General features: G+C 36.5%; 1 protein-coding gene across 3 annotated transcripts; it reads left to right on the top strand.

The window, feature by feature from the left end:
• Positions 1-18: 18 nt before the first annotated feature.
• RNMT (RNA guanine-7 methyltransferase) lies at positions 19-18,652 on the top strand. Of its 3 annotated transcripts, none has more exons than XM_083360736.1 (11): positions 19-136; positions 2,704-2,927; positions 4,874-4,994; positions 6,689-6,811; positions 7,330-7,445; positions 8,008-8,189; positions 9,695-9,859; positions 12,026-12,143; positions 12,811-12,912; positions 16,975-17,008; positions 17,707-18,652. In XM_083360736.1, exons 2-11 carry the CDS (start codon positions 2,727-2,729, stop codon positions 17,739-17,741), a joined length of 1,197 nt encoding a protein of 398 aa, XP_083216862.1. In that variant the 5' UTR covers positions 19-136; positions 2,704-2,726; the 3' UTR covers positions 17,742-18,652. The 3 variants fall into 3 exon arrangements, with proteins under 3 accessions (XP_083216862.1, XP_083216864.1, XP_083216863.1); XM_083360738.1 differs by having other exon boundaries at positions 12,800-12,912; XM_083360737.1 differs by lacking the exon at positions 19-136 and adding an exon at positions 227-246.
• The last annotated feature ends 7,405 nt before the right edge of the window (positions 18,653-26,057 follow it).

Below are 26,057 nucleotides of genomic sequence, written 5' to 3'. Positions count from 1 at the left end.
TTTTCCCTGACCTTTCCGAAGAGGAAGTGGCGAGGGCGACCCCGGATGGAAAGCGGGGAACGGCGGCCGCCCCCCCCTCCCATTTCCTGAGAGCGGGACGCGAAGGGCGCCATTTCGCAGAAGGAGGAGGAAGAGGGTGAGCTGCCTTGGGGGAAGGCGCCGTTGTGGCCTGCCACCACACCCCCCCCCCAATTGCGGCATCTTGTCCTCCAGCCCGCGAGCGGGGGGCCTGCTTCTTCTCGGAAGGTTTTTAAAGTTTCGTGCCGGGGAAAGCGGGGACGGGCTATTCCGTTTTCCTTCCCTCCCCCCCCACCCCCGTCGCGTCTCCTGGAGGTCTCGGAGACGGGGCGCCCGCTTCTGGGGCCAAATCAAGGAACCGAGGCGCTGACAGTGAATCCGCTGGACGCCAGGATCTCCCACGGTTGCAGGTTATAGGTAGTCCTCGACTTACAACGAGTCGTTTAGTGACGGTTCGAAGCTACAGCGGCACTGAGAAGCGCGACTTAGGATCGCTTTTCACGGTTACGACCTTTGCAGCAGCATCCCCGTGATCGTCTGGTCAAGATCCAGATGCTTGGCAACTGGTTCGTGTTGATGACCGTTGCTCTGTCGCAAGGTCACGCGATCACCTTTTGCGACCCTCTTTGACAGGCAAAGTCTACGGGGGGGAGCCAGATTCCCTTAAACAACTGGATTGCTGACTTATCAACTGCAGTGATTCGCTTAACAACTGTGGCAAGAAAGGTCGTAAAATGGGACAAAGCTCACTTAACAAATGTCTCGCTTAATTTTGGGCCCAATTGTGGCCGTAAGTCGAGGACTACCTGTGTTACATCCTTCTCCCCCTTTTTTTAATACACAAGGCCACAAAGATATCAAATACCCCTGCATCTTATTTTCCTCAAAACAACAATCTGTGAAATTGCCTGGGCTGACAAGAGTTTTCCCAAAATCACACAGCCAGGTTTCCCGCATAAGAGAAGCCAAGAACTCTTAGGATCTTGCCACCTTAACCATTACACCAAATTGGCTCTCAAGATCTCTCATAGCCCAAGTAGCCAGGGACAATCTCTCAAGGTCCTTCTAGTTAAAGTGAGTCATGGGAGTTTTTCCTATGTAGTTTATAAGCTATTTTATTCTACGGGGCTACTGGAGAGAGCAGTGCCAGTTTGTTGTGCATGGTTAAGGCATCAAACCAGAATGTGGGAAGTTGTGAGCTCTACTCCACCTTAAGGCACAAAGCCATCTGGGTGACCTTAGACCAGTCACTGTCTCAGCCCTAGGAATGAGACAATGGCAAACCTTGCCAAGAAAACTACAAGCACTTAAGCAAGCAGTTTTCAGAAGATAAATCTGACTTGAAGGCAATAAAAAAACCCTGAGATGATTGAGCATGCCCTTGGTGTGATGGCTGAATAAAGCACATGTAGAGAATGTCTTTGATGAGTGCAAAACAAGGGGAAGACTAGGCTTTAGACTGAGCTTGCCGTTCCAATTATTCAGTCCTCTGATCATATTTAAGATGTACCTCTTTCCGAGTTATTGTGTTTGTGAAAACTGGTTCCCCAAAAGTAAAGTAGTTCCTTAAAGATTCAATGTAGCTTAAATCCTTTTGATAGGGCAGTTGTGATGAGGCCTCTTACTGGGTTTATTCTTTTCCTGACTTGTGCCATTGCATTATAAGCTTTAACTCTTTCCCACTCTCCAAGAATTAATTACCATGAAGGAAATGTGATTAGGCTAAGGCACTTTTCCCCCTTCCATCTGCCTGCCTACTGATATGAAGAAAATGAAATGAAAGACAGCTTAGGACAGTGTTTTTCAACCTTTTTTGGGCAAAGGCACACTTGTTTCATGAAAAAAATCACGAGGCACTCCACCATTAGAAAATGTTAAAAAATTTAACTCTGTGCCTATATTGACTATATATAAAGTAATTCTCTTGAATAGGAATCAAATAAACACAAAGAAAGTATTTTATAATTACTTTTCAATTTTTCCCACGGCACACCAGGCAACATCTCGCGGCACACTAGTGTGCCGCGGAACAGTGGTTGAAAAACACTGGCTTAGGATATTAAAAGCTAGTAAAATAGGCCTAAGAATATAAATCTTGTATCCCAATAATCAAGTGTGGGCTAAGGTGCTTAGAGAGGAGGCATGTGAGAAGAAAACTTGGTTGGAATGAATTGTACTTTAATAGGATATCATGGAAAGATACAGGAATAAATTTAATGTGCATGATTTCTTTGACAAAGCAGAGCCTGCCATTGCCTTTACTTACCAGAATAAGCAAATCTCACTGCAGTATTAGTTGATTGTGGACATAAATGAATTGATGATGCAGCTTTATGGTTATATCACTGTGTTTCTTTAAGTACATTTTAGTATCAATTGTTTTGATTTGTTTATATTTAAAATAGAGATACAAGGGTGATTATTTGAAAAATATAAATCTGGTGACTCAAATCAGTTTGAATATGAACTAAAATTTAATTAAAAATTAAAATTTAATTCAAAATACAAATTTAAATTTAACATAATTCTTTAACAGCACTATTAATGTGCGATCCTAAAGTTAAGTTCAAGATTTGCTATTTTCTAGTTGTTTGGAACTCTCTTGTCCCAATAGACATCAGTTTATCAAATGATTTGTCAACAAGATCTTGTTTAATAATAGAAAATATTATTTTTTGTTTGCAGCTGTAACAAATTCTTCAGCAAATATGGCTGAAGTAGAAGAGAGTGTAAAGCAAAAGAGAAAGTTGGATGAAGAAGCTGATAGTAGACCTACGAAATATCCGCGTAGGGATTCTCTTGTTGAAAAAGATGATAAAACTGCAAATAAGTATGATGAAGGTCAAACAGGAGATGGAAACACTCTTCATCATGAAACAGAATCTGAAGAGGTTCCTAAAAAGAAAACGGTGAGTGTTTCAAATATTAAAGAAATCAAATTCTTCCAGGCACTTTTTCCCCATGTTTAAGATTAATTAAAATGTTAGCTACTATTTGGATAGAAGACTAGAAACACATACAACTTTCTATCTTGTGTTAAACTTTGTTGACCTTTTGGGTATACTTGCAGAGGATTCTGCTGTTATGGGTGAAATCAAAACTTAGATATATTCACCCATGGATGAACATTGGGAACTTCATACTATTTGATATCCATATCTGGGAAGGTTTTATAAAACAGCACAGTATCGTGTACTAGTAATAATTCCTTGAAATCAGCATGGTTTTGACAAGGATAGGTTTGGAAGACTAATATTACTATATTTTTGTTTATATAAATTTCTTAATAGATTTGGGAATGCAACGGACATAATATATTTATATTTCAGGAAAACATTTAACAAAGTACTTCATGTTATCTGATGGGTATGTCTGTTTGGTAGATTCATAGCTTTTTGGGAAACTATAAGAGTGCTTAGTTCTCATTGAACTGGAATGGAATATTAAGTGGGAATGGTATAGGATTCCACATACCCTTCAAAATTTTCATTGATGATTTGGATGAAGAAGTAGTGCTTATCAAACTGACAAAAACCGGGTAAGATAGGAGCAAGAACAAGTTTTAAGTTGAATGGGATTTCCATATTAATAAGTGTATAAAAAACAAGAGCAGAAGGTTTGCTTTTAACTAATAATATGATGAACCATAGCATAAATAAAATACCTGGAAGAGAAACCATTTGCAAGCAAGTTTTTGTGAGGCCACAATTCAAGCAGACAAGCATCTGCCACATAACATCCCAAACTTAATTATTGTTGATAAGAGAAATGAAAAAGTCTGGATACTGGACAGGGCAGTAAAAGCAGAAGAAAATGAGCTGGAGAAAAATCACAAAATATAAACTAAAAGTAGAACTGTGGCAAAAGGAAGCAAAAATTGTACTAATATTAATAGCCACCTTGGGTAAAATCCCCAAATAACTGGAACACTAGTTGAACGCCATTGACATTAACAAAATCACCATTAGTCAATAGGCTGTTTTACTTGGAATAGCTTATATCCTGTGTTATACCTTTAGCACTATCAGACAATATCTGCCTATCCCAGGTCCTTGGGAAGGATAAAAATGCCAAATCTGGCTCACTGTGCAATCAGCCATAATAAAATACTCATTTTGTATGCTGTCTCATTCTCATTGACTTTGGCCATCTCACAACAATCAAAGAAATGAATCAATAAAAGGTAAAAATAAAAGATGGCAAGTGTAGTGAAGGGTTTCTCTCCCTTACCAAAGGTCTGGGTAAAGACCCAAGTCGTCTTAGCTATTCTAAATAGAGAGCTGTAATGAAGTAACTTCAGTGTTTTTTTCAAACCGGTATTGGTTCTGGTGGTAAAGTAGGTGTGTGTGTGTGTGTGTGTGTGTGTGTGTGTGTGTGTGTATAAAGCCTTTGCCACTGTAAAGTATCAACTTCACGTTCTACTTTATATAAGGAGGAGAAGTTATACATCTTATTTATACTATTGAATTATAATGCATTTATCAAAAGCAACTTGTGAAGAATATATGGAACTTCACCTCATTCAAAATGCAGTAGTAAAATGCATTGAATAGGTTTGCTTAATGTTTACGTTTCAGCATTTAATGTGATTTTTTTTCATGTTTCCTCTACTTAACAGATTTATACTAGTCCTGCTCTCTTTTTTTCTTGTACTCTTATTTGTTTTGTTTCCTTAGTAGGTTGGAAAGAATTTGTCAGGAAATATACACTCCACATGTAAAGATAGAATTTTTTGGTATGAACCCTATTACTGTAAAAAAGGAATGCACCAAATAAAGAAAAATATTGGGATTTAGATATTCCCTAAATGCATATAAACATTTATATGCTATACTTAATCATTTATTTTATATAGCATGCAGAAGCCGTAGCAGCACATTATAATAAGCTTGAAGAGGTTGGATTGGAACAACGTAGCAAGAGTCGCATCTTCTATCTCCGAAACTTTAACAATTGGATAAAGAGCGTGCTAATTGGTATGTCTGTGTATTAAAAACACAGTTCAAAATATCTGTAATTCACACATCTACTTTTTGGGAAAAAAGTGGTAGTACAGCTGGCTATGAGAGACAAAGAAATATCAAAGTTAATTTCTAAATTCCAAATATTAGATTATATATTGGAAAATTAATATTTTGATTGCGCAAAAAACCAGGACTCTACTCTTCACTGTTGGTCTGTAATGCAAGCATTGAAAGCTAGGTGGAAGTCAGATCAAAAGGTGGGCATCACAATTACAGATCAAAATTTAGTAAAACAAATTAGAGATTTAAATTGTACACATATAAAGAGGATATATAATGCTTTAATTGAATTGGATTCGGAAACGGAATTGGTTAAAGACTATGATAAAGTGGGCACAAAATATTCAGGAACCAATTTCGTTGGACATCTGGGAGATAATTTGGGTCAGAAATGTTAAATTTACTCAGGCTCAAAACTTAAGAGAATTTTTTTAATAAAATGTTTTATAGATGGCATCTGGATCCCAAGAAGTTGTCCAACATGTATCCTAATTTACAGTCTAAATGTTGGAGATGTGGTAGTTTAGAAGCTACCTATTTTCACATGTGGTGGACTTGTAGAAATATAAAAGCTTTTTGGATTAAAATTTGGTGGAACATTCAAAAGATTTTAAAGAGAAAGATAAAGTTTTCTCCGCAATTGTTTTTATTGGGTATTGTTGTTGATTGTGATGTTAAAGAAACTAATTTGATGTTGAATATGATAACAGCAGCACGGTTACTGGTGGGACAATATTGGAAGAAGGATAGTTTGCCTACTATAGAAGAATGGGTGTTTAAAGTTTCGAATCTTGCAGAAATGTCTAAGATTTCTGCTTATTTGAAAGATCATTCACAGGAAAGATATATTTCAGTTTGGAGGAGATGGATAAATTATATTCAGAACAAATATGGGACTAAAAAGTTCCATTTAGCTTATGAGTAGATTTTAGTGGGATATTGTTATTGGTACTTTGTTTGTAGTTATGTTAAAGGGGAGTTAAAGCACATTATGAATTTGGTTAATTGTATATTATGCATAATTTTTATTTAGAATATGATTATTGTAACTATAATCCTGTATTTAGCTCTGGGAAGTGGGGGGGGGAAGTTGGCGGGTTTGGGGTGGATTTGGGGATATATTGTAAAACTTTGTTTTTGTAAAACTCTTCAATATAATGCAAGCATTGCACGTATTTGTAAGAGCGTTTTTCTGTTTATCGTTTTGGTCTAAAAGTGAGATTATAATCATGAATATATTGTGAGATAAAAATGATACTTTTTGTCAAAAATACATCTCAGTCCAGACTAGTCATCCTTGGTTATTACTAAAATTAATTAATGAAATTCTGAGAATTCAGTGATAAAATTAACTTTCCTAAAGTTTAGCACATAAAATAGCAACCTTTTTAAGTGAATTAAGTTTTCTTGTGAGGCAATCCTATACACTTAACTACAAATAAATTCTATTGAACACAGTGAAACTAACACCTGAGATGAAAACTCAGGATCCATGCAAGTGCATGATGATTTTCTTTTTATCTCATACATCTTAAAGATAGGAACAATATGCCGGAGCATGAAAGCTCTCAAAATAATCAGGAAGCTATGCTCTAATAAAGAGAGAACATTTCATTTTCTCGTGATTATTATTATTTTTCTCTTAGGTGAATTCCTTGATAAGGTGCGACAAAGAAAACAAAACATAACAGTGTTAGACTTGGGATGTGGTAAAGGTGGGGATTTGCTGAAATGGAGAAAAGGCCGAATAAGTAAACTTGTATGTACAGGTAAGACAGCAAATTAATTTGATGTAGGAATCATGGTAAATTGTAGATAAAATAGAAAAGGAAGTTTCACAATTTTCACAATTCTGTGTAACAATTTTTCTATATACTGCCACATCACAAATCAACATACGAGTTGCTTAAAAAGGAAGCTATGCGTGCAATAAATAATATGTATTGTATTCATGTAAATGTGTTCTGACCAAAATGCTTAAGAATTGTTCTTTAACTGGATCTCTTCGATGCACATTCTCCCTTGGCAATTAAAACAGCTAACTGCACTATCCTATACTGTGCTCACTGCAAATAACTGTCCTAAACATTGCCAAAAGTCTTACTCTTAGGTTTGTGATATTTGTTCTGAATAAGCACTACTGAACACTGACACACATTTAATGTACTATAAATAAGAACTATTTAGTTTTAAATAGAACTGTATTTGTTTGAATTAAGCCTCCATTTTTGCTAAATCTCAGCAAATGAGTGATATTTCAGATTTTTACTGTGTTTTTTTAAAATAGATATTGCTGGTATATCTGTACAACAGTGTGAACAGCGTTACCAAGATATGAGAAACCGTGGTCGCCAGAATGATAGGTTTTTCAGTGCAGAATTTATAACTGCGGATAGCAGCAAGGTATAGTTCTTTCATGCTCTTATTTTCTTTGTATTCCTTTGAGATTTGTTATTTTTTCGGTAAAATATGGAAAGTAGTTACAATGTGACTGAAGCAATTTTTTTAAAAAAAATCTATTTTAATAGAATAGTTGCATATTTTACAGACTGAATAATTAATCTAATCTTATTGGTAGGGGGAGTTATGAACCTACAAGGAATTAGTCTTAAATATTCAAGATGTGTGGTACTGGATATCCATGAGACAAGTACACATTTGTAATTTATACCATGTGAACTTGTATGTTCAGATATTCACAATTTTATGTAACAATTTTTCTATATACTGTTACATCATAAATCAACATACGGGTTGCCTAAAATTGCTCTCTTCATTGTTGATTTTTTTTTACCTGGGAAAAAACTTCCAAATATTCAGTTCAAGAATTCAGTTCATAAAGATATAACAGATATAGATACAGTAGATACAGAAAAGTAATTTTAGTTAGGTTTTCAAAAGGTTTTGTGTTAGGATGCTGGAATAATATACATGGGTTTTTACTTTCATTTTTTGTTTGTTTCAGGAACTTCTGTCTAAAAAGTACAGGGATAGCAATATGTCCTTTGACATTTGCAGTTGTCAGTTTGTGTATCATTATTCATTTGAGACCTATGAGCAAGCGGATATGATGCTTAAAAATGCTTGTGAGCAACTTTCCCCTGGCGGATACTTCATTGGTACAACTCCAGATAGTTATGAACTTGTGTAAGTTGGTGAGAATGAATTATGTGAGAGCAAACAAAGGAAATACTTTATAAGTCAGATATTTTCAAATGTCAGTTTTTTGGAATTGATTGGACAAAGTATTACTGCCATAACAATGATGAAAATGCACAGATGCTCATATTGTTTGACTTGACTGTTTCATTTGTTTGCCGGCCTGCAGCTTTTCTGTTTTATTTTTTTACGATGACTATGTGTTACATAAAATTGGAGCAGCAAAATTTCTCCATAACAAAAAAGAACACACGATAATCAACATTAATTTCTGTCAATTATTAAACAAGTACAACAACATGTCTCTTCTTGAACCATGCCACATTATAAAGCTTGAATAAAAGAAGCTTGATAGATACTTTTCTGTGGAAGGACTGAGTTCCATTCTATTTTGGTGTTCCAGAGTCACTTGCAGGACTTGGAATTATGCTTCATGAATATTGATCCCATCTAGCTATGAAGTCACTAGTACTCAAAAAAGGACTTTATGGCACATCATCCATCCATCTATCTCTGGTCTGTGGGCTATATAATCTAAAGCACAGGCGTCAAACTTGATCGTGTCATGTGACATATCGTGACTTTTTTGCCTTTGCAGAGCTGGGGTGGGCGCGGCCTGCATGTGATGCATTTGGGCTGCAGGCAGCCAGTTTGACATCCCTGAATTATATTAATGGGAAATATAAATGTCATGTAAATGAGAAATACTGTATGTCTGGTTTGATTCTGTATTTTATTAGCCCACAGGATTCCTAACACTTTGAAATTTTTAGACTTCCTCTTAAAGAAGCAGCTTACCCTCTTATGATATAGAAAAGCATTTTCTGCTCATTAAAATACCCAATTTTCACTGTTCCAAACACTGAATATGAACATGAGATAATGGACAGTTGTAGCCATAGATATAAAATACAATTAATAAGTAGGGGGTGTGTGGAACTTTGGATTTGAAAGCAAGAACATGGCAGCTGATCCTAGGAAGACACAAGTTCTTTAGTTTAAGAAAACACTATTTTTGCATGTCCCCATATTCTGAAGCACCATTTGCTTCTCATCTGAAGCCCTCCACAGTCATTAGACTTCATTTACTCTGTTAATTAACTTATTCAGGATATCCAAAGACATGCAGCCACCACGTTTCTGAGTGTGCCTGTTGAAAAGTCACTTCTCTCAGCATATTGGGATAAATCAAATGCTCCTTACTGAAGTGTCAAGACTATTTTGCATTTTCCACAGCTGCTTCACTGCCATCAGTCTTGACTGGAGTGATTTCCACAAGTACAAATGTGCAGTCAGTCTTCAAAAAGTCCTCTGAGCAGCTGCACTAAATTTTTTGTAAGGTGTGGGTGCCTCACTGCTTTAAAAAAGTTTGTTCTGTCGAATAGGATTTTTTGTCATTGTTTTATTTGGCTTCTTAGTACTCTTTGAATTGGCTATAACTTCTCTTAAGTTTAACCATAAGTATAATTATCTTTTTTAATGTTCTGCAATAGAAAACGTCTTGAATCTTCAGAAACAAATTCATTTGGGAACGAAATATATAATGTAATGTTTCAGACAAAGGGAGATTATCCTTTGTTTGGTTGCAAATACGACTTTCACTTGGAAGAAGTGGTTGATGTTCCAGAGTTCCTGGTTTATTTTCCATTGCTAGTAGAGTAAGTTCTTACCTAATCTTATTTTTTGCATGTTAGTTTAGTTTTATTTCTCTTCAGCCTCTTTGCTTTTTATTTTAAATATTGTCAGCTATTTTGAGTAATTGACATCGAAAGATAGGTTATAAAATAATAACAAAAATAACTGCATTTTATTTAGATATTTGTCAGAGTTCTCCATAAGTTCGCTTTGGCTATTTTAAGTTTCTCTGTGGAGTAATTTAAGTTTTAAGTTTCTTTGAGGAGTAACATAGCCAGTGATAGCTTATGAATTCGAATAAGCAGACTGTTTGGAATTATATAGGTTACGTCTGTATGTTCAATGACTGTGCAAATATATGATGGTGCTGAAAAATGAGCAAGATTAGGCCTAGCATTCTCCTGCCCACACTTCGTAGTGCCCATCTGTGGCATTCACCTCCCTGCCACAGTACCCATCCCCCACCTGTAGTTTTCACCTGCAGTTGTTGCCAGGAATTTCTGACTCTTCTCATGCCGTGGCCATATGAGGTGTTCACTTAATCCACATCCTTCTGGAGCTATGATGGCAACTGATTGCCATTGTTAAATGATGCAGTCATATGATGTGGCACTTTATAACTACATTGTTTAATGATGGCAATTCCAGATAACCTGAAGACTTATTTGTAGCTTCCTTCTTCATTCCTTCCTCTTTACATCTTCTCTCATACAGGCAGAATTAATGCTGATTAAAATGAGTGTACTTGGTCCTATAGTCTTAATATTGCATTCCAACTTACTTTTCCAGTAGAATCAGCAGGATGATGTGTCTGGAAAAAAAGGCAAATGTAATTTAAGGCTGCTTGAATAAAAGTGCAGTTTCCAAAATCGTGGAAAGTAACTGTTCCTCTGCATTAGTTGTACTTCATCTCAAGTATTGCCTCCAGCACTGGATGCAGTAATTTAAAAAGATGGAGACAGTTTAAAACGAGTGTAAAATGGCAAAGAAGATGAGCAGGGGACTAGAAATTAAGTCTTTCTAGAAACAGGACAAGTGGAAATTTTAATCTTGAGAAAATATGCCTTTACAAGTACCAGAATAAGTGACACACAAAAGAATGTCACAACTTTGTCCCAAAGGTAATTTTTCAACAGGGAACTGGACTTTCCTTTGCTTTTTTTTTCTTGAAGAAGTTTTGCTTCCACACACTGATTCAGGTGACCCTGAGGACACAGTTAAACCTCAAACGACCTCAGCCACTCTCAGAGTGCTAATGACCAGTTGACTGCCAGGAATATAAATCTTTCTATTCTTCCCCCCCCCACACACACACCATTTACAATTGAGGAAGCTTCTTGGATAAGAAGTGAAACATTTTCAAGGAAAAAACCAAGAAAAGTCCAGTTGCCTTTTGAAAAAGGACCTTTGGGACAGCCATGACTTGGATGACTGAGAATCTTCATAGACATTGCTACAACACGTTCTCTGTTGTCTCGGACTCAGAAAATAGAATAAAGGTATCATGTGAAAGTAGATTCTAATTAAATGCTGGATACGTTTCTTTACAGTTAAATCAGTTTATTTATGAAATTTATTACTCAAGGAGATAGGGATCTGGTGGCTCAGTGGGTTAGGACGTTGAGGTTGTCGATCAGAAGATCGGCAGTTTGGCGGGTCAAATCCCGAGTGCCGCATAACAGAGTGAGCGCCTGTTACTCGTCCCAGCTTCTGCCAACCTAGCAGTTCGAAAGCACGTAAAAATGCAAGTAGAAAAATAGGGACCACTACGGTGGGAATGTAACAGCGTTCCGTGCACCTTTGGCATCTAGTCATGCCGGCCACATGGCCACGGAGACGTCCTCGCACAAGCGCTGGCTCTTCGGCTTTGAAACGGAGATGAGCACCGGCCCCTAGAGTTGGAAACGACTAGCACGCATGTGCGGGGGAACCTTTACCTTTACCTTACTCAAGGAGATAGTGGGCTGGATGCCTTCAAACAAAATTTAGACAGACATTTTTAACAGACACTTTAACTTTGATTTCCACATTGAGCACAGTATTGGGCTTGGTGACTTGAATAATTCTTTCTGATCCCGTAATGCATGTTGCTGCAATTTTGAAGCAGATCACATAGTAGCTCTGGATGCAGAAGTACTATTTGAAAACTTAATATAATTTCATGATATGTTACTAAATTTACTTTGCAGCATGGCAAAGAAGTATAGAATGAAACTAGTCTACAAGAAAACATTTTGGGAATTTTATGAAGAAAAAGTGAAGAACGTGGAACATAAAATACTTCTGCAACAAATGATGGCATTGGAGGTAACTGATAAAGATATAAGTATGTATGATCTTAAATTGTTGGACAGGCCGAGTATTAGGTAATTTTCAAATAATGTACTGTCATTAGATTAAGAGGGAATTTTGTAATAGTTTTCATGTTTATTTGCATTTGAATCAAGTGTATGTAAGGTTTTGACTTGTACTATTAGCTACCCACTTCTGCAAGAAACATTAAAATGGGTTATTTTAGTTTTATTAAATTTAAAATCTAATTGATGGTATATGGATACCACAATAGGACTAGCCTACAGTAAGTTGTTTTAAGTTTGTTATTGATAACTATTGACTTTCCCCATTTGGATGTCAACAGCCATGCTCCCTGGAAATTACAAGAAATGCAGTTCCAATACATTTGGACAGCATTTGATTGCAGAAGGTTATTCCGAGATATGGGCTGTGGACCCAAAGTGTAGTATCATTCCAAAGCTAAATAGGCCTTACTCTGCAAAGAGCTTGAATACAAACCACTTCTACTTCCTTTATTTCTGTAATGGGTGGAAGGAGGTATATAATTATAGGGTGGAAGAGACAGGTGTTGGGTGCAGCAAGTACATTTTGTTGTGGAGATTTATTACCTGCTCATGTAATTTTTAGTTTGCTGTCCAAGGGTTATATTTGCATTAATTCTACCTAAGCTATTTTTCAGAAATACCCTGCTGATGAAGGTTCCAGATTGGTCTCACATAGAAAAGAGGATTATGAACATGCAGAAATGTTTAAGAAGGATGGAAAAGCAAAACTACCTTTTGTAAGTATTTTGTGGAATTCTATTTTGCTGCCTGAAGTGTTAAGTCCAAAGGCGCCATAGCCATCTAAGTCAATGTGAAAACACTGCAATATCTTGTTTTTCAACTAGATCAGTTTGGTTGAAGTCTTGCAATCTAAGATGTTTTTCTTCTTCCCTCTGTTGGATAGGCTCAGGTTTCTATATTAGATGCCCTATAGCACATATTCTCTTCTCTCCTGATGCCACTGTGAAGGAAGAACATTTTCTCAAGCTGCTCACTTGATGTAGATTGTGAAGCCGGACTTGTCTCTTTCCCCAAATGTCAGGGATAGATTTTTTCCCCTTAATTGCTGTAAAACGATGAACCTATTCATGTTTTGTTACTGGTTTCTGTTTGCAGAAAGGGTAAGAAAATACTGAAGCTTTTTTGTGTCATGTTAGGTACACAGTGTTAATATTAGGTTTGCTTGTGTAGCAAATAGCTTTTTAAAACAATTATTATTTGAAACTTCTGAGCCTTAGAAGGAGATATAGAATAGGTACAGTATTTTGTTTTAAGATCTGGCATATAATAACTTACAAAGGTTTCTTTGTGTATAAGCAAGGCTGTTCAAAATGAAACATCAGTCTTGTAGATACATTTAAGAAAATTGCTAGTTTAATTAACATTACTTGTCTACCTGCTCAGAACATAAGAGTTTAGCTACTGTTTGAAGACAAATGTAGAAATGAATTGACAAAATCCTTTGTATCTTTATTCTTGAAAATGTTTTTTGCTCCAGGTAACAAATAGTTTGTTTGCCTGAGTATGCTTTATTATGTGTGGAAAGTTACAGACAATATTTTTCTAAGAGAATACGGGTAGTCATTATTTAGTGATTGTTCAAAATTATAACGAAGATGAAGAAGTAACTTTATAAACAATTCTTACATTTATGACCTTCACAAGAATAAAGCAAAGGAAAGCTGAAGTAAGACAATAAATACAGGTGGGATTTCACTTAGTGACTGCTTCACTAAACAACTGAATTACTGTTCCCAATTGTAGTTGCAATAACGACTATGTGTAGTAATATTAAGAAAGTAGGAAATATTGTTATTTCCTATGTTAAAAAAGGTAACTTGGGAGTTCTAATATTAAGCAATTGTTCCAGGTAGATAAATAAGTTACATCCAAATTAGTTGTTATCTTTGTTTGCTACAGTATCCTTTAATATATGTGGAGAGTTGCAGAGAAGCTTCTGAATATTAATATTGATATAACCAGCACAGTGGCTCGAGCAGTTTTTGGGTGTGTGCGTGTATGTATGTATATATATATATGTGTGTGTGTGTGTGTGTGTGTGTGTGTGTGTGTGTGTGTACATATACACACATACATACATACATACACACAGGTTTAACAAACAAACACTGGGATGGAATTAAAAAACAAACCGTTTTTATTGCTAAAAATCAAGCTTTTGTTGGCTAACTGCCAGTGTCGTCAGGATGGAGACACTGGGGTGGGGCGATTGCGTTGGTGATAGAATTTACTGTTGGCGTCTGCACACTGCTCATGGAGCGCATCACCGATCTGTTTGTTGAGGTCTGCCGTATTTCTTTCAGTTGTCACACATCCGTTTTTGGGGGATGTAGTTGTCTCTGGGTATCTTGTTAAAAGTGAATTGCGGATAGTTCCATCACCTGCTGCCGGCGTCAACTTCCCTCCGCCCTGTGCGTTCCCACAGAGAGGGCCTCCTCAGGGTGCCACCGGTGTCGGCTGGTGGCCCCCAGGGGGAGGGCCTTCTCTGTGGGCGCCCCGGCTTTATGGAATCAGCTGCCGGTTGGACTCCGGATGGCACCTGACCTTCGCTCCTTCCGACGCGGTCTGAAGACCTATCTATTTGAACAAGCAGGCCTGGCCTGATGGGAGATGTGTTGGGGTTTTTATTGTGGATTTTTATATTATTCTATTGTTTTAGCTCGGGCTCCTATTTAATTCTTTTTTAATTTTTGTACTCTGTATTTTTATATGTGCCCTGTTCACCGCCCTGAGTCCTTCAGGAGAAGGGCGGTATGCAAATATAATAAAATAAATAATAAATAAAATAAATGTGTTGTAGCCATAGCTCTGGTCATTGCCCGTGTTCTCGTGCCAGGGGTCTTAAATGGTTGTTGCTCTTCTTCCCTGTGTTCAACATTGCATGGTGGTTGTGTGTTGGTGCAATCTTGGATTTGATACAATGAGGTACTTTTAACAACAGATACCCAGAGAAAACTACATCCCCCCAAAACGGATGCGCGACAACTCAAAGAAATATGGCAGACCTCAACAAACAGATCGGTGACACGCTCCATGAGCAGAGTGCAGACACCAACAGTATAAACGCGATCTCCCCACCCAAGCGTCTCCATCCTGACGACGTTGGCAGTTAGCCAATGAAAGCTTGATTTTTTAGCAATAAAAACTGTTTTAGTTTTTTTAATTCCATCCCAGTGTTCGTTTGTTTGTTAATTTTAACATGCCTGGGATTCACATTTTTAATCTTTATCAAGGAATACACATAGGTTTATATATATTATTTATTATTTATAACTGATTTATTGGTGTTTGAAAACCAGAGAGAAAACATAGCATAAGATTAGGGTAAACCTAAAGATATCCTTAAGTCCTTAACTTCTGGTAATTACATTAAATCTTTCATGTAGGTTTTTTGGGGGGTGGAACATATGGAATGTATGAAAGCGATTTACCATGGGTGTCTTTTATATATATATATTTAGTTTTATATATATATATATTTAGTTTTTAAGATTATTTTAGTTTTTAAGATTATTTTCCTGTTTGGGGGGGTCATGTAAAAATGGTTATTTAATTTCATAGAGATGGAATTTCTTGGATATCTATAATTGGATGTTATTTATTTTCCTCACATCTTCTTTGTGAGGCTCTTGCCACGGTATATCTGTAATAACAAAAGATCTGTAGATTGAATCATTTTAATGATAAAGAATAATTAAACCACAGATTAAGGCAATTAATATTAGATGTAAATTGCAAATTCTATCACCAGAGTCATTAAGAAGGAATTGATAGATGAGTAAAAATGCCAATCTAAACATCTGGCTGATTGTGTGATAAGCCATGATAATATTATTAAGTAATAGAAACTGAAGAAGCTAAAGTGCTCTGGGACTTTAGATTTCTAATAGACAAGCACCTGCCACATAACAGTTCAGACTTCATGATTGTCAATAATAAAGGCAAGGTCTGGAAAGTTGACATTGCAGTATCTAGAGATAGAATAGAAAATAAAGAACTTGAGAAAATCACAAAAGACCTCTGACTAGAAATAGAACAACTATAGCAAAGTAATAAGCATTTTGGAATTCCAAAGCATCTGGAGCACCACTTAAACACCACTGGCGTTGACAAAATCACCATCAAACAGTTGTAGAAGGCAGCTTTACATGGAACAATTTACATCCTGTAACATCCTGCTAACTGAGTGACCGATGTTATTAACAAAATCACTAGTCCATTGCCAAAGACAGTTTTATTTAGAACAGCTTACATTTGTGTCGATACTTTTAATATTATTAATCAACAACGTCTGCTTATTCCAGGCCCTTTGGAAGGACTTGATAGATGGACATAATTGGCAAATCCTGTCCAAACATCTTGCTGACTGTGGAACTAATCATCATAATAGCTGTTTTTATTAATTTCTTGAAGCTTAGGAAAGCAAGATCAAATTTAAAAGGGCAAAGAATTCAGTAACTTTGCCCCCACTACAGAAAGCAATATTTGCATCCTTCCATCCCTCTAATTTCACAGAAATGGGAGTCTGCCATAGATTCTCCTGGGAGCTTATCTTCAGATGAGTTGAAATTGAAAACTGGTAGGAAGTTTTTAGATATTTTAAAAGCACGAGATCTTTGTATGAATCCAGTGTTCAGCTTATAAATATGCTTAGGTTCAAAGAAAATGCTTAAGTATTACAGTATTACAGTAATATTATAGAACTCGGTTTAGCTTTCTGAAGTACATAAAACTTCAGAAAAAAACAATCTTGTAAATTTCTTTCTCTTTCCTTTTAGGGAACAATGAGTAAACCTGAATGGGAAGCAACAAGTATGTATTGCAAAGAAGTGTGTGAAAATTCCTGGAATAGTTCTCAAATATCTATCAAATATACATGTGTTTGCTTAGCAGCATTTCTGCATTTGTCTTGTTTTGGAAGAAGTCTTTACCTTTCAAATTTATAATCAGTAATTTATATAAATAGGCCTTAAAATTTCAGTTCAAGTTATTTATTTAACCGTTGCAGCATCCCCATGGTCAGGTGAACAAAATTTGGGTGCTTGGCAACTGGTTCATATTTAGGATGGTTGCAGTGTCCTGGGGTCATGCGACAATGGGTAAGCCAGTTCCACTTAACAGCTGTTATTAACAATTACAATGATTCCCTTAACTGTGGCTAGAAAGCTTATAAAATGTGGCAAAACACACTTAACAAACGTATAAACAACGTAAATTTTGGGCTCGTTTGTGGTTGTAAGCCGAGGACTACCTGTGTTTCAAAAAAAATAATGATCTTTTCTTAAAATATATGGCTAAGTCCACCTGCTTCCCGTATATACACATTAAGTAATTCTGCCTGGAAAGATTATGAATGATATTAATAATAAAAATTTAGTAATATGAATAGCGCTTGCATAATTTTAGATTTGTATATGTAGAAAAAGAAATGAGTATTAGGAAAATCTTAATAGTGAGAAAATTTTTGAAATGAGATCAGGCTATTAAAATTTGACCTTTTTCCTTTTCAGGTCTATACTTGATTTTTGTATTTGAAAAACTTTAAAAGGAAAAAGAAAACAATGAAGTACAGATGATGTGATCACGCATCCAAACTGACAGCTATTTTATATTTTTATGTTTAAGCGTCTGCAGGAAGCAACCAAGATCGGGCATGCTTATGTTTGAGTCATGGCTGCCTGTCTGTGACAGATGGATTTTTTGTTGTTGTTTGTATGTGGTGTATATACAGTGTATGTGTTATACATTTTACTTTTTGTGTGGTATGGCTGGGTTCCTACTTTTAACGAAAGATGAGTTTTCTGGAATACTCAGGGTGTTTTCAGGTACAGAGTTGCCACATTGACTCTTTAAAGCTGTATCGTGACAGTTGTCACAGTACTGTATGAAGATCTGATCATAACGTAGTAATATGATAATGTAACTGCTGCCAACTAAAACACTTAAGGAATAAAGGATTTGGTAATTATATTGCCAAGGACTACAAATTACATTGCTAAGGACTACAACTCTACTTACTGTTACACTTGTTGCAAAATAAATTTCCAAGTGATTGTCACTTGAGATCTTCTGCTGCAAGATGCTGTTGGGTTGTATCAAGTTGTAGGCTAGTAAATTTGTAAGCACTGAAATGTGAGTCTGGATCCAGTATTCGCTGCAATCAGTAGAAATGTTACCCTGTTTTTAAACCTGTACTAGTGGGCATTTTCTTTAGACAACCTTGTCGAGCTTACATGCTTCAACAGCTCTTTTCATGTGTACGAGTTCTATGTGTGTTGGGATACCAGAACTTCATTATTATTGGATTTTCTATTTCACAGTGGAGTATTTTCGCTGCTAAATTGTGGTTGGTATGTAGGGTGGGTAATATCTGCAGAAATACTACTGTGCTGTTTGTATTCCTTAGACTGTAATTTCTTTTCAAACAGGTAATGAAAATTAAAAATATTTCTCTTCTTATCATTTATGTGTATCTGAGAAGTCGGAATTCCTAACTATGTGGTTGATCATATATTTTCTTTGAAAATTTGTGATATGTCAGAGGCAAAAGTCACTGCCAGAAGAATTTTTTACCAATACTATGTTTACCAACTAGAATTATCCTACAAATCATGATTTTTTCTGAGCTGGATTTAATTAGATATACACTTTTAAATGAGAAATGTATGGGTCGACACTACAGTGAATGTACACACTAAATGATGGTAGTTGCTTGCAGGAATGTGGATTGTCTGGCCATGGTGTTCTGGATGAAGCAGGGCAATTTTATACCATGAAAAACACTACATTTTGTTTTTGGTTTGAAGGGTTAACTTCTGGAAAACTCTGGGACAATGGCTTAAGATAAGCACGGTCTGGAGAAATGCAATCTTGTGAAGCTCTTGCACTTATCTACATGATTGCAGATATAAAAACTGTGTGGTTTGTGGCATACTTTTCCAATATGTGAGGGATATACTATATATGAAGAGATGAGACTTATTTCTTTGAAATTGAAAGATTTTTGCCTAGAATTTCCCACAAAATTCTTCATACATAGATTTTTACTGTAACCGTAGCTTTAAATTGTAGTCTTAAAAATGAGTTCACCACTCAGCTGCTACACAATACATTGATATGAGACAACATCATGTGACTTAAACTGTGTAACCTTAAATGAACAACTTCCCATCTTAAATGAATAACTGCTCAGTCACACTTGCATATTTGTTCTTGGTCCCATTTTCATTCTCCATATTTTGCCAACTGCTCAATTCTCATAATAAAGCTATTTACAGCTGGTGGAAAGGTGGATTATGTTATGTGAGTGAATGAAAATCTTGTAGAGATGTTTTGGAACAAGAAGGAACCTGTACAAAACACCTATTTGGGGCACTTCCTGGCTCTTTCCACATGCATGTGTAGCTAGTTTTCCTCCCTGACAATTATTTTGTGTACTATTACCTAATTTCTTAAGCACCCAGTAACTTTTTTCTTGATAAGATCTGTTCTAAATTTGCATATTCAAGATAAAAACCACTTCCTTGTCTTTAATTAAAAGAAAGCTAAGCAATAATAATTAAAGATCAGTCACATTTTGTCCCCTTTCCTACTCATTCTATACATTTGTCCAGATTTCATTGTATCTGTCTCCCAGACAAAGTTCAATGTTAGTTGCCAGGATGTAATATTAGTCATGACCCCTGTTTTGGTCCCTAATATTAACAATTGGTGTAGCTAGGGAAAAAAATCCTGCTAAGGAGAGGAATGAGGCATATTTCAAAATTGTACAATACTGAAAGCCTTGAGGGTATCTGATATTTGCATGGGTTAATATCTTCTACCATTCCTATTTTACCTTTCTACCAAAAAATGAATTGGCATCTCCTACAGTTCGCAAATCTTTTTTTTTTCTTTTCATTTTTTTAAGTATCGTAATGTATTAAACCAAAACAGATATCTCTCAGATCATATGTTCAAATGATATACTCTTGAATCTTTTCAGATCTTGAATTGAATTTGAATCAGAGCTGTACCTAAAAATGAGGTAGTTGTAAATGTTTATTTCACAATAAAAGTGAAATTTATTGTATGTACGTAGCCCTTAGTTCTTGGGCCTGATGGATACTGATAGGATTTTTCCCACCTTTCCTAAGAAGGGGAGGTGAAAGATTGAATGGAAATTGTCCAGACAGGTTGGATCCAATGAAAGTTTCTTGAAGAGAGGGTAGACCAATCCTTGAATGGTGCTGGGATCATCCCCTCCTACAGCAATGCATTAATCACTGCCTGGATCCATCAGCAGGTCACCATCCTGGAGGTTTTTACCAACCACAAGGGACAAGAATCTAATAAGGAAGTCCACTTTCTCATGTCCAACAGGGTCAAAGTTCCCATATAATTGGGTAAGTTTATTCCCTGGGCATCTCTAATGGTCTTGCCTCATGCTTGGTCTCCTACTGAGAACAGATCTGAGTAATTCTATCCAGCAGATGTTTGACAAATTCTGCACGGCCTTATAAATGATCATCTGAGCCCCCCTTCTCAAGAAAGAACCAAGTGACCTTGGAACAGGGTTTTTGGCTGACACTGCAGATGAAATAAGACCAGAGAAATAGTGATGTTTTGGCACTCTTTCTGCAACTCTAACCCGTGTCCAGTTGGATTTGTTCTTGGTTTTTGTCCAGCAGCTCTAGCTGTCTTTTGGAACCTTTTCATTGCTCTCATCTCCTTAATTCATGGGATTTCAGGAGCAATGGGCCAGGAGATATCAAGTGCCAGGGAAATCAGGAGATTCCGGCAGTTCAAATGAGTATAAAGGTTTATTGCAAGCTTAAGCCCTCTACAAGAATCTGAGCTACTAAGAGTCAAGGGAAATGAGCAGGAATTAAGGCATTCAAAGTGGGCTGGACTTAAATCTCTTGTGGGCATGCAGGAGTTCATGAGGCATTTGCCCCTCTCTCGCCTCGGCTTCAGCCTAGTCATGTCCTACAGGAGAGGGTGCATCCTGCCCAAGGCCTCAGCTGCTTTCAGATTTCAGGTTGTAGCTAAAGCTGCCACAGGTCCGTGCAGAGGAGCCTTCCAGATATCCCCAGCTCATGTCTTGAATTGGGCCATAGATCATTTGGATAGGCCCATGGCTGCCATAGCGGCCATGAACTAAAGCTGCTTCCAAGGCTGATCCCAGGGGTGGCAGATTAAAATCTCCCAAGACCTTAAACCTGGGGGACTCCACTGCCAATCCTGAGATGGCCTCCAGCAGCTCATGCAGCAGGGAGGGTGGTACAGCAGCAACACTGCCAACTAATCCCCCATGCCCCACTTCAGGAACTGGTACTTGGTAGAATGGGCACTAGCATTTCAGCCTTGTTCTTATGCAAAAAGAGAAAGGGACAACTCAGAGAAGCACATTATATTCCCCTTCTTACTCTGTTGTGCTGGATTTCTCTTGGCAATTATTATTTTTTAAGTAAATCTGATGTACCTGAAGCTATTCTAACATGCTGCCACCTCATGCTTAGCAGCAGGAGTATATTTATGGTTTTAATGAGTTGTAGAGGTTGACAGAAGGCATGTGGGCAATAAAGAGACCAGATGTCACTACTTTGCCACAGATATAAAGCACAGTCTAAATCTATTGCGTATTTTCCATGACAAAAATAATGAAATAAGTAGATGTGAGATACTATTTTATGGCATGTTCCATGGCCTACTTTGTTTTTCTTCAGATGTCAACTTTAAATCCTAATTGAATTCAATGTGAAATGATGTGGAACTTCTAACTACAAAAATTTCTATCTAGTGACATTTACATATTATTTTGATTATTCTAGTCAACACTGGACTACCTTTGAGTTTGCAGAAACTTAATTTAATGCCAAATGCAACAGCCAAGAAGCTTCTTATGGACTTTCTGCTAAACATGGAAAAAGATGTATTGGTGATGTATGGATTTGCTGTTTAAAATGGATTGAATATGGAAAGAAGATAATCATGTAATATTAAAGAGGAAAAGAGATAATAAGTTTGTAACTACTGTAATAAGATGAGACGTCACGTCTTTATAAAGAAGTCACTTTGTTATATATCTTTTTCCTTTTGCTAGTTCTACTTTTAACATTTTTTAAAATGTATTTTCATGTATATAACTTTTATAAATCTCTGCCCCCCTCTCTCAAAATAAAAATGAAATATGGCAATAAGCTGTTAACTGGTTCAGAGATTAGGAGCACATTAACCTACACTGGTGGAATATTTATTGTCACAAGTTTTGCAGATACAATTTAATATAGCATGTAATCTATGAAACTTTAAATAACTTGGGATTGAGAAGAGGATCTGGACAGACTTGAACACTGGGCGCTATCCAACAAAATGAAATTCAATGGTGAAAAAGTAAGGTTCTACATTTAGGCAAGAAAAACCAAATGTATAGGTATAGTATAGGTGGCACCTTGCTCAATAGTAGTAACTGTGAGAGGGATCTCGGAGTCCTAGTGGACAACCACTTAAATATGAGCCAGCAGTGTGCTGCAGCTGCCAAAAAAGCCAACATGGTGCTAGGCTGTATTAACAGAGGGACAGAATCAAGATCACGTAAAATATTAATACCACTTTACCATACCTTGGTAAGGCCACACTTGGAATACTGCATCCAGTTTTGGTCACCACAATGTAAAAAAGATGTTGAGACTCTAGAAAGAGTATGGAGAAGAGCAACAAAAATGATTGGGGGACTGGAGACTAAAACATAAGGAACAGTTGCTGGAATTGGGTATGTGTAGTTTAATGAAGAGAAGGGTGAGGGGTGACATGATAGCAGTGTTCCAATATCTCAGGGGCTGCCACAAAGAAGAGGGAGTCAAGCTATTCTCCAAAGCGCCTGAAGGCAGGAAGCAGCCTAGAACTAAGGAGAAACTTCCTGACATAACAATTAACCAGTAAGAACAACCAACCTCCAGAAGCGGTGAATGTTCCAACACTGGACATTTTTAAGAAGAGACTGGACAGCCATTTGTCTGAAATGGTATAGGGTTTCCTGCCTGAGCAGGGGGTTGGACTTTCTGCTGATAAAAATTCATCATTGGTGGTTTAGGAGAGTGAAACAATAATTTTGTAGAGATGCAATAGTTACATGTAAAAAACCAAGGCTAGGAAAAAGTGAACCAATTTAACTATGGAATAGATTAAATGTACTTCTTTGAGTACATTTTGTTGTTTTTCACACATGAATTATGAAGTCTAATCACTAGCTGAAAACCAGGGAAATATGTAATAAAGTGACTAATGAAATACAGTCTTGATATATTCCTGGAAATATAGCTTGTGAAAAACAGTCAATCATAAATTTTGATTTGTGTGTGTAGAGAGGCAAGCCTTTAATTTTCTTTTTTAAAAAGTCATATCCACTGCTGCATAACCTTTCTAGATCAGATAGCACTCTCTCCAGACTTGCAGCTGTTAATAGGCCCTTTTCTTTCCTCCTGCAAATCCACGGAGAACACCTGATTTTTTGAAAATATTTTTGTGCTCATATTAAGTTATGTTCCCTCCAAAAAGTACTAAATTGCTCTAGTTCAAGGACTATTTTTCAGGTTTTATTTACATGAATTTACTAACTAGATTCCTAAATTTTATCATTACATGTTGGTATTTCTGATTTAGAGGTAAACTTTTCTATTACTAAACACTGTCCAATAACTTGTTCTTCTTTTCTGCAAAAATTGGAAGTTTCATTGTTCTATACTTGGCCACTGAATCTGTAATCCTTCAAAGAACACAATGAGAAATTGATCCTATTGATTACAGGGCTGCTTTTGAATAGAGAGTAATTGAATTCCATTGTTAAGATAAAATACCCAAAAATAGAATAAAAGGAATGAAATAATAACAATACATGCTAAGATAAAGAATAACGTTAAACCTAACTATAGCAATAACATATAGTTCTGGGTAGGGAAATTATCCGTAATAGTTTTGTTCAATTTCCTGTTGTGTCCAGAAATTCTCCAATAGCATTGTAGAGAAATATTGAATAGGGTGTTGCTACTTTAATAATATTATACAATAGCTTTCACTGTATAATTTTGTCTTCAGCAGTTAGCAGGTACAGAGGAACATTCCAACTGGGCTTTTTCTGTAGCAGCGCTACTGTCACCATTAGGGGTTTTTTCTATGAATGAAGGCAAACATACATGTCCCAGGATAGTGTTGTAAAAATCCAATCAAAGCAGATAGTCACAATGTGACTTTAAAGCACATTTGGTGAAAACAAAATTTATAGTTATTCAAGTTGATCTTTTTAGGGCCATTTTGGTGTTGTGGTTGATATTCTGACCTAGAAACCCAGAGACTGTGAGATCTAGTCCTGCCTTAGGCATGAAAGTTAACTGGGTAACCTTGGGCCAGTCATCTCTCAACCTGATTCACCTCACAGGGTTGTTGTTATGAGGAAAATAGGAGGAACAAGGAGTATTATATATGCTCACTGCCTTAAGTTATTTATTAAAAAAATAAAACAAGTGGGAGGAAAATAGGAGGAACAAGGAGTATTATATATGCTCACTGCCTTAAGTTATTTATAAAAATAAATAAGTAAAACAAGTAGGATAAAAGTTGAATAAATCAATATTCCCATATCTTTTTTACATTATGCAATTATACAGTGCAAAACACTCTGAAAGACAGATTATAGGTGTCAAATTCCAATTCAGTGAAGTATTTTAGGATAAATATAATATAATTTATGCATAATTACACTTTAAGGACATTCTAAAATAATTTCCTGAGTTTATGCATCTGCCTACAGTACATTGAAATGACTTCTTTAAGTAGCTATGAGACCCGCAGGAAGCTCATCATAAGTGCTGTAGGGGATTTGCAAAACACAGTTTAGGAGTTTTATTGGCTTTACTACATTGGACGATAACTCCACTTGTCTAAAGCAGATACAATGCTTGTCATACATATTTTAGAACTGTGCTTACAGAAGAATCAACAATTGCAGGGGTGCGTTCCATCTTTTAGTTCTTTCTTGTTTTAGACACTACTTAATACAACTGCAGTTTTTTCTAGTTCCTCCAGAGAAGCTAATTGTCATAACAGTATTATAGTTTCACATTCTAAACATGATAGTATTATTTGATCATTATACTATGAAACTTAAATGCATTTAACAATTTCTGAATCTTTCAAAAGAACAGATGAAAATATGTTGAGATATAATACTTTTACTGTAAGGTAAAGTAAAGGTAAAGGTTCCCCTGCACATGCGTGCTAGTTGTTTCCGACTCTAGGGGCCAGTGCTCATCTCCGTTTCAAAGCCGAAGAGCCAGCGCTTGTCAGAGGACGTCTCCGTGGTCATGTGGCCGGCATGACTAGACGGCAAAGGCGCACATAACGCTGTTACCTTCCCACCGTAGTGGTCCCTATTTTTCTACTTGCATTTTTACATGCTTTTGAACTGCTAGGGTGGCAGAAGCTGGGACGAGTAGCAGGCGCTCACTCTGTTATGTAGCACTCGGGCTTCAACCCGCCAAACTGCCGACCTTCTATCGACAAGTTCAGCGTCCTAACCCACTGAGCCACCGCGTCCCTTTTACTGTACACATATGCAATATCTAAATGTGTACTTTGTCATCTTCTCTATTAAGATATATCTTACTATTTCTTGAGAACTGGGCAAGAAATGTCCATCAAGATGGCTAAAACACCATTGTGGCATTTGTGTTAACTATTATTGTGTTTTGATGAATCCATATAAAGTAAAATATTATAATTTCTTTGGAACAAGAAAAAGCTGATTAAAGCTTTTTCTAAAAAAAAAACAACCCGCTTGAATTATAGTAGAATACAAATTAAGGAAAGATTGTTATAAGAGGAA

This window comes from Vipera ursinii, assembly GCF_947247035.1.
Source record: "Vipera ursinii genome assembly, chromosome: 3".
Lineage (NCBI taxonomy): Eukaryota > Metazoa > Chordata > Lepidosauria > Squamata > Viperidae > Vipera > Vipera ursinii.
The sequence above is the reverse complement of the archived record's forward strand: the minus strand, read 5'-3'. Positions and strand labels throughout refer to the sequence as shown.

Coding starts and splice junctions, on each gene's coding strand:
- RNMT (XM_083360736.1), top strand. CDS start 2,727: ATGGCTGAAGTAGAAGAGAGTGTAAAGCAAAAGAGAAAGTTGGATGAA. Junction 12,913..16,974: donor GAAAAGCAAAACTACCTTTT/GTAAGTATTTTG, acceptor CTTTCCTTTTAG/GGAACAATGAGTAAACCTGA. Junction 17,009..17,706: donor ACCTGAATGGGAAGCAACAA/GTATGTATTGCA, acceptor TTTCCTTTTCAG/GTCTATACTTGATTTTTGTA.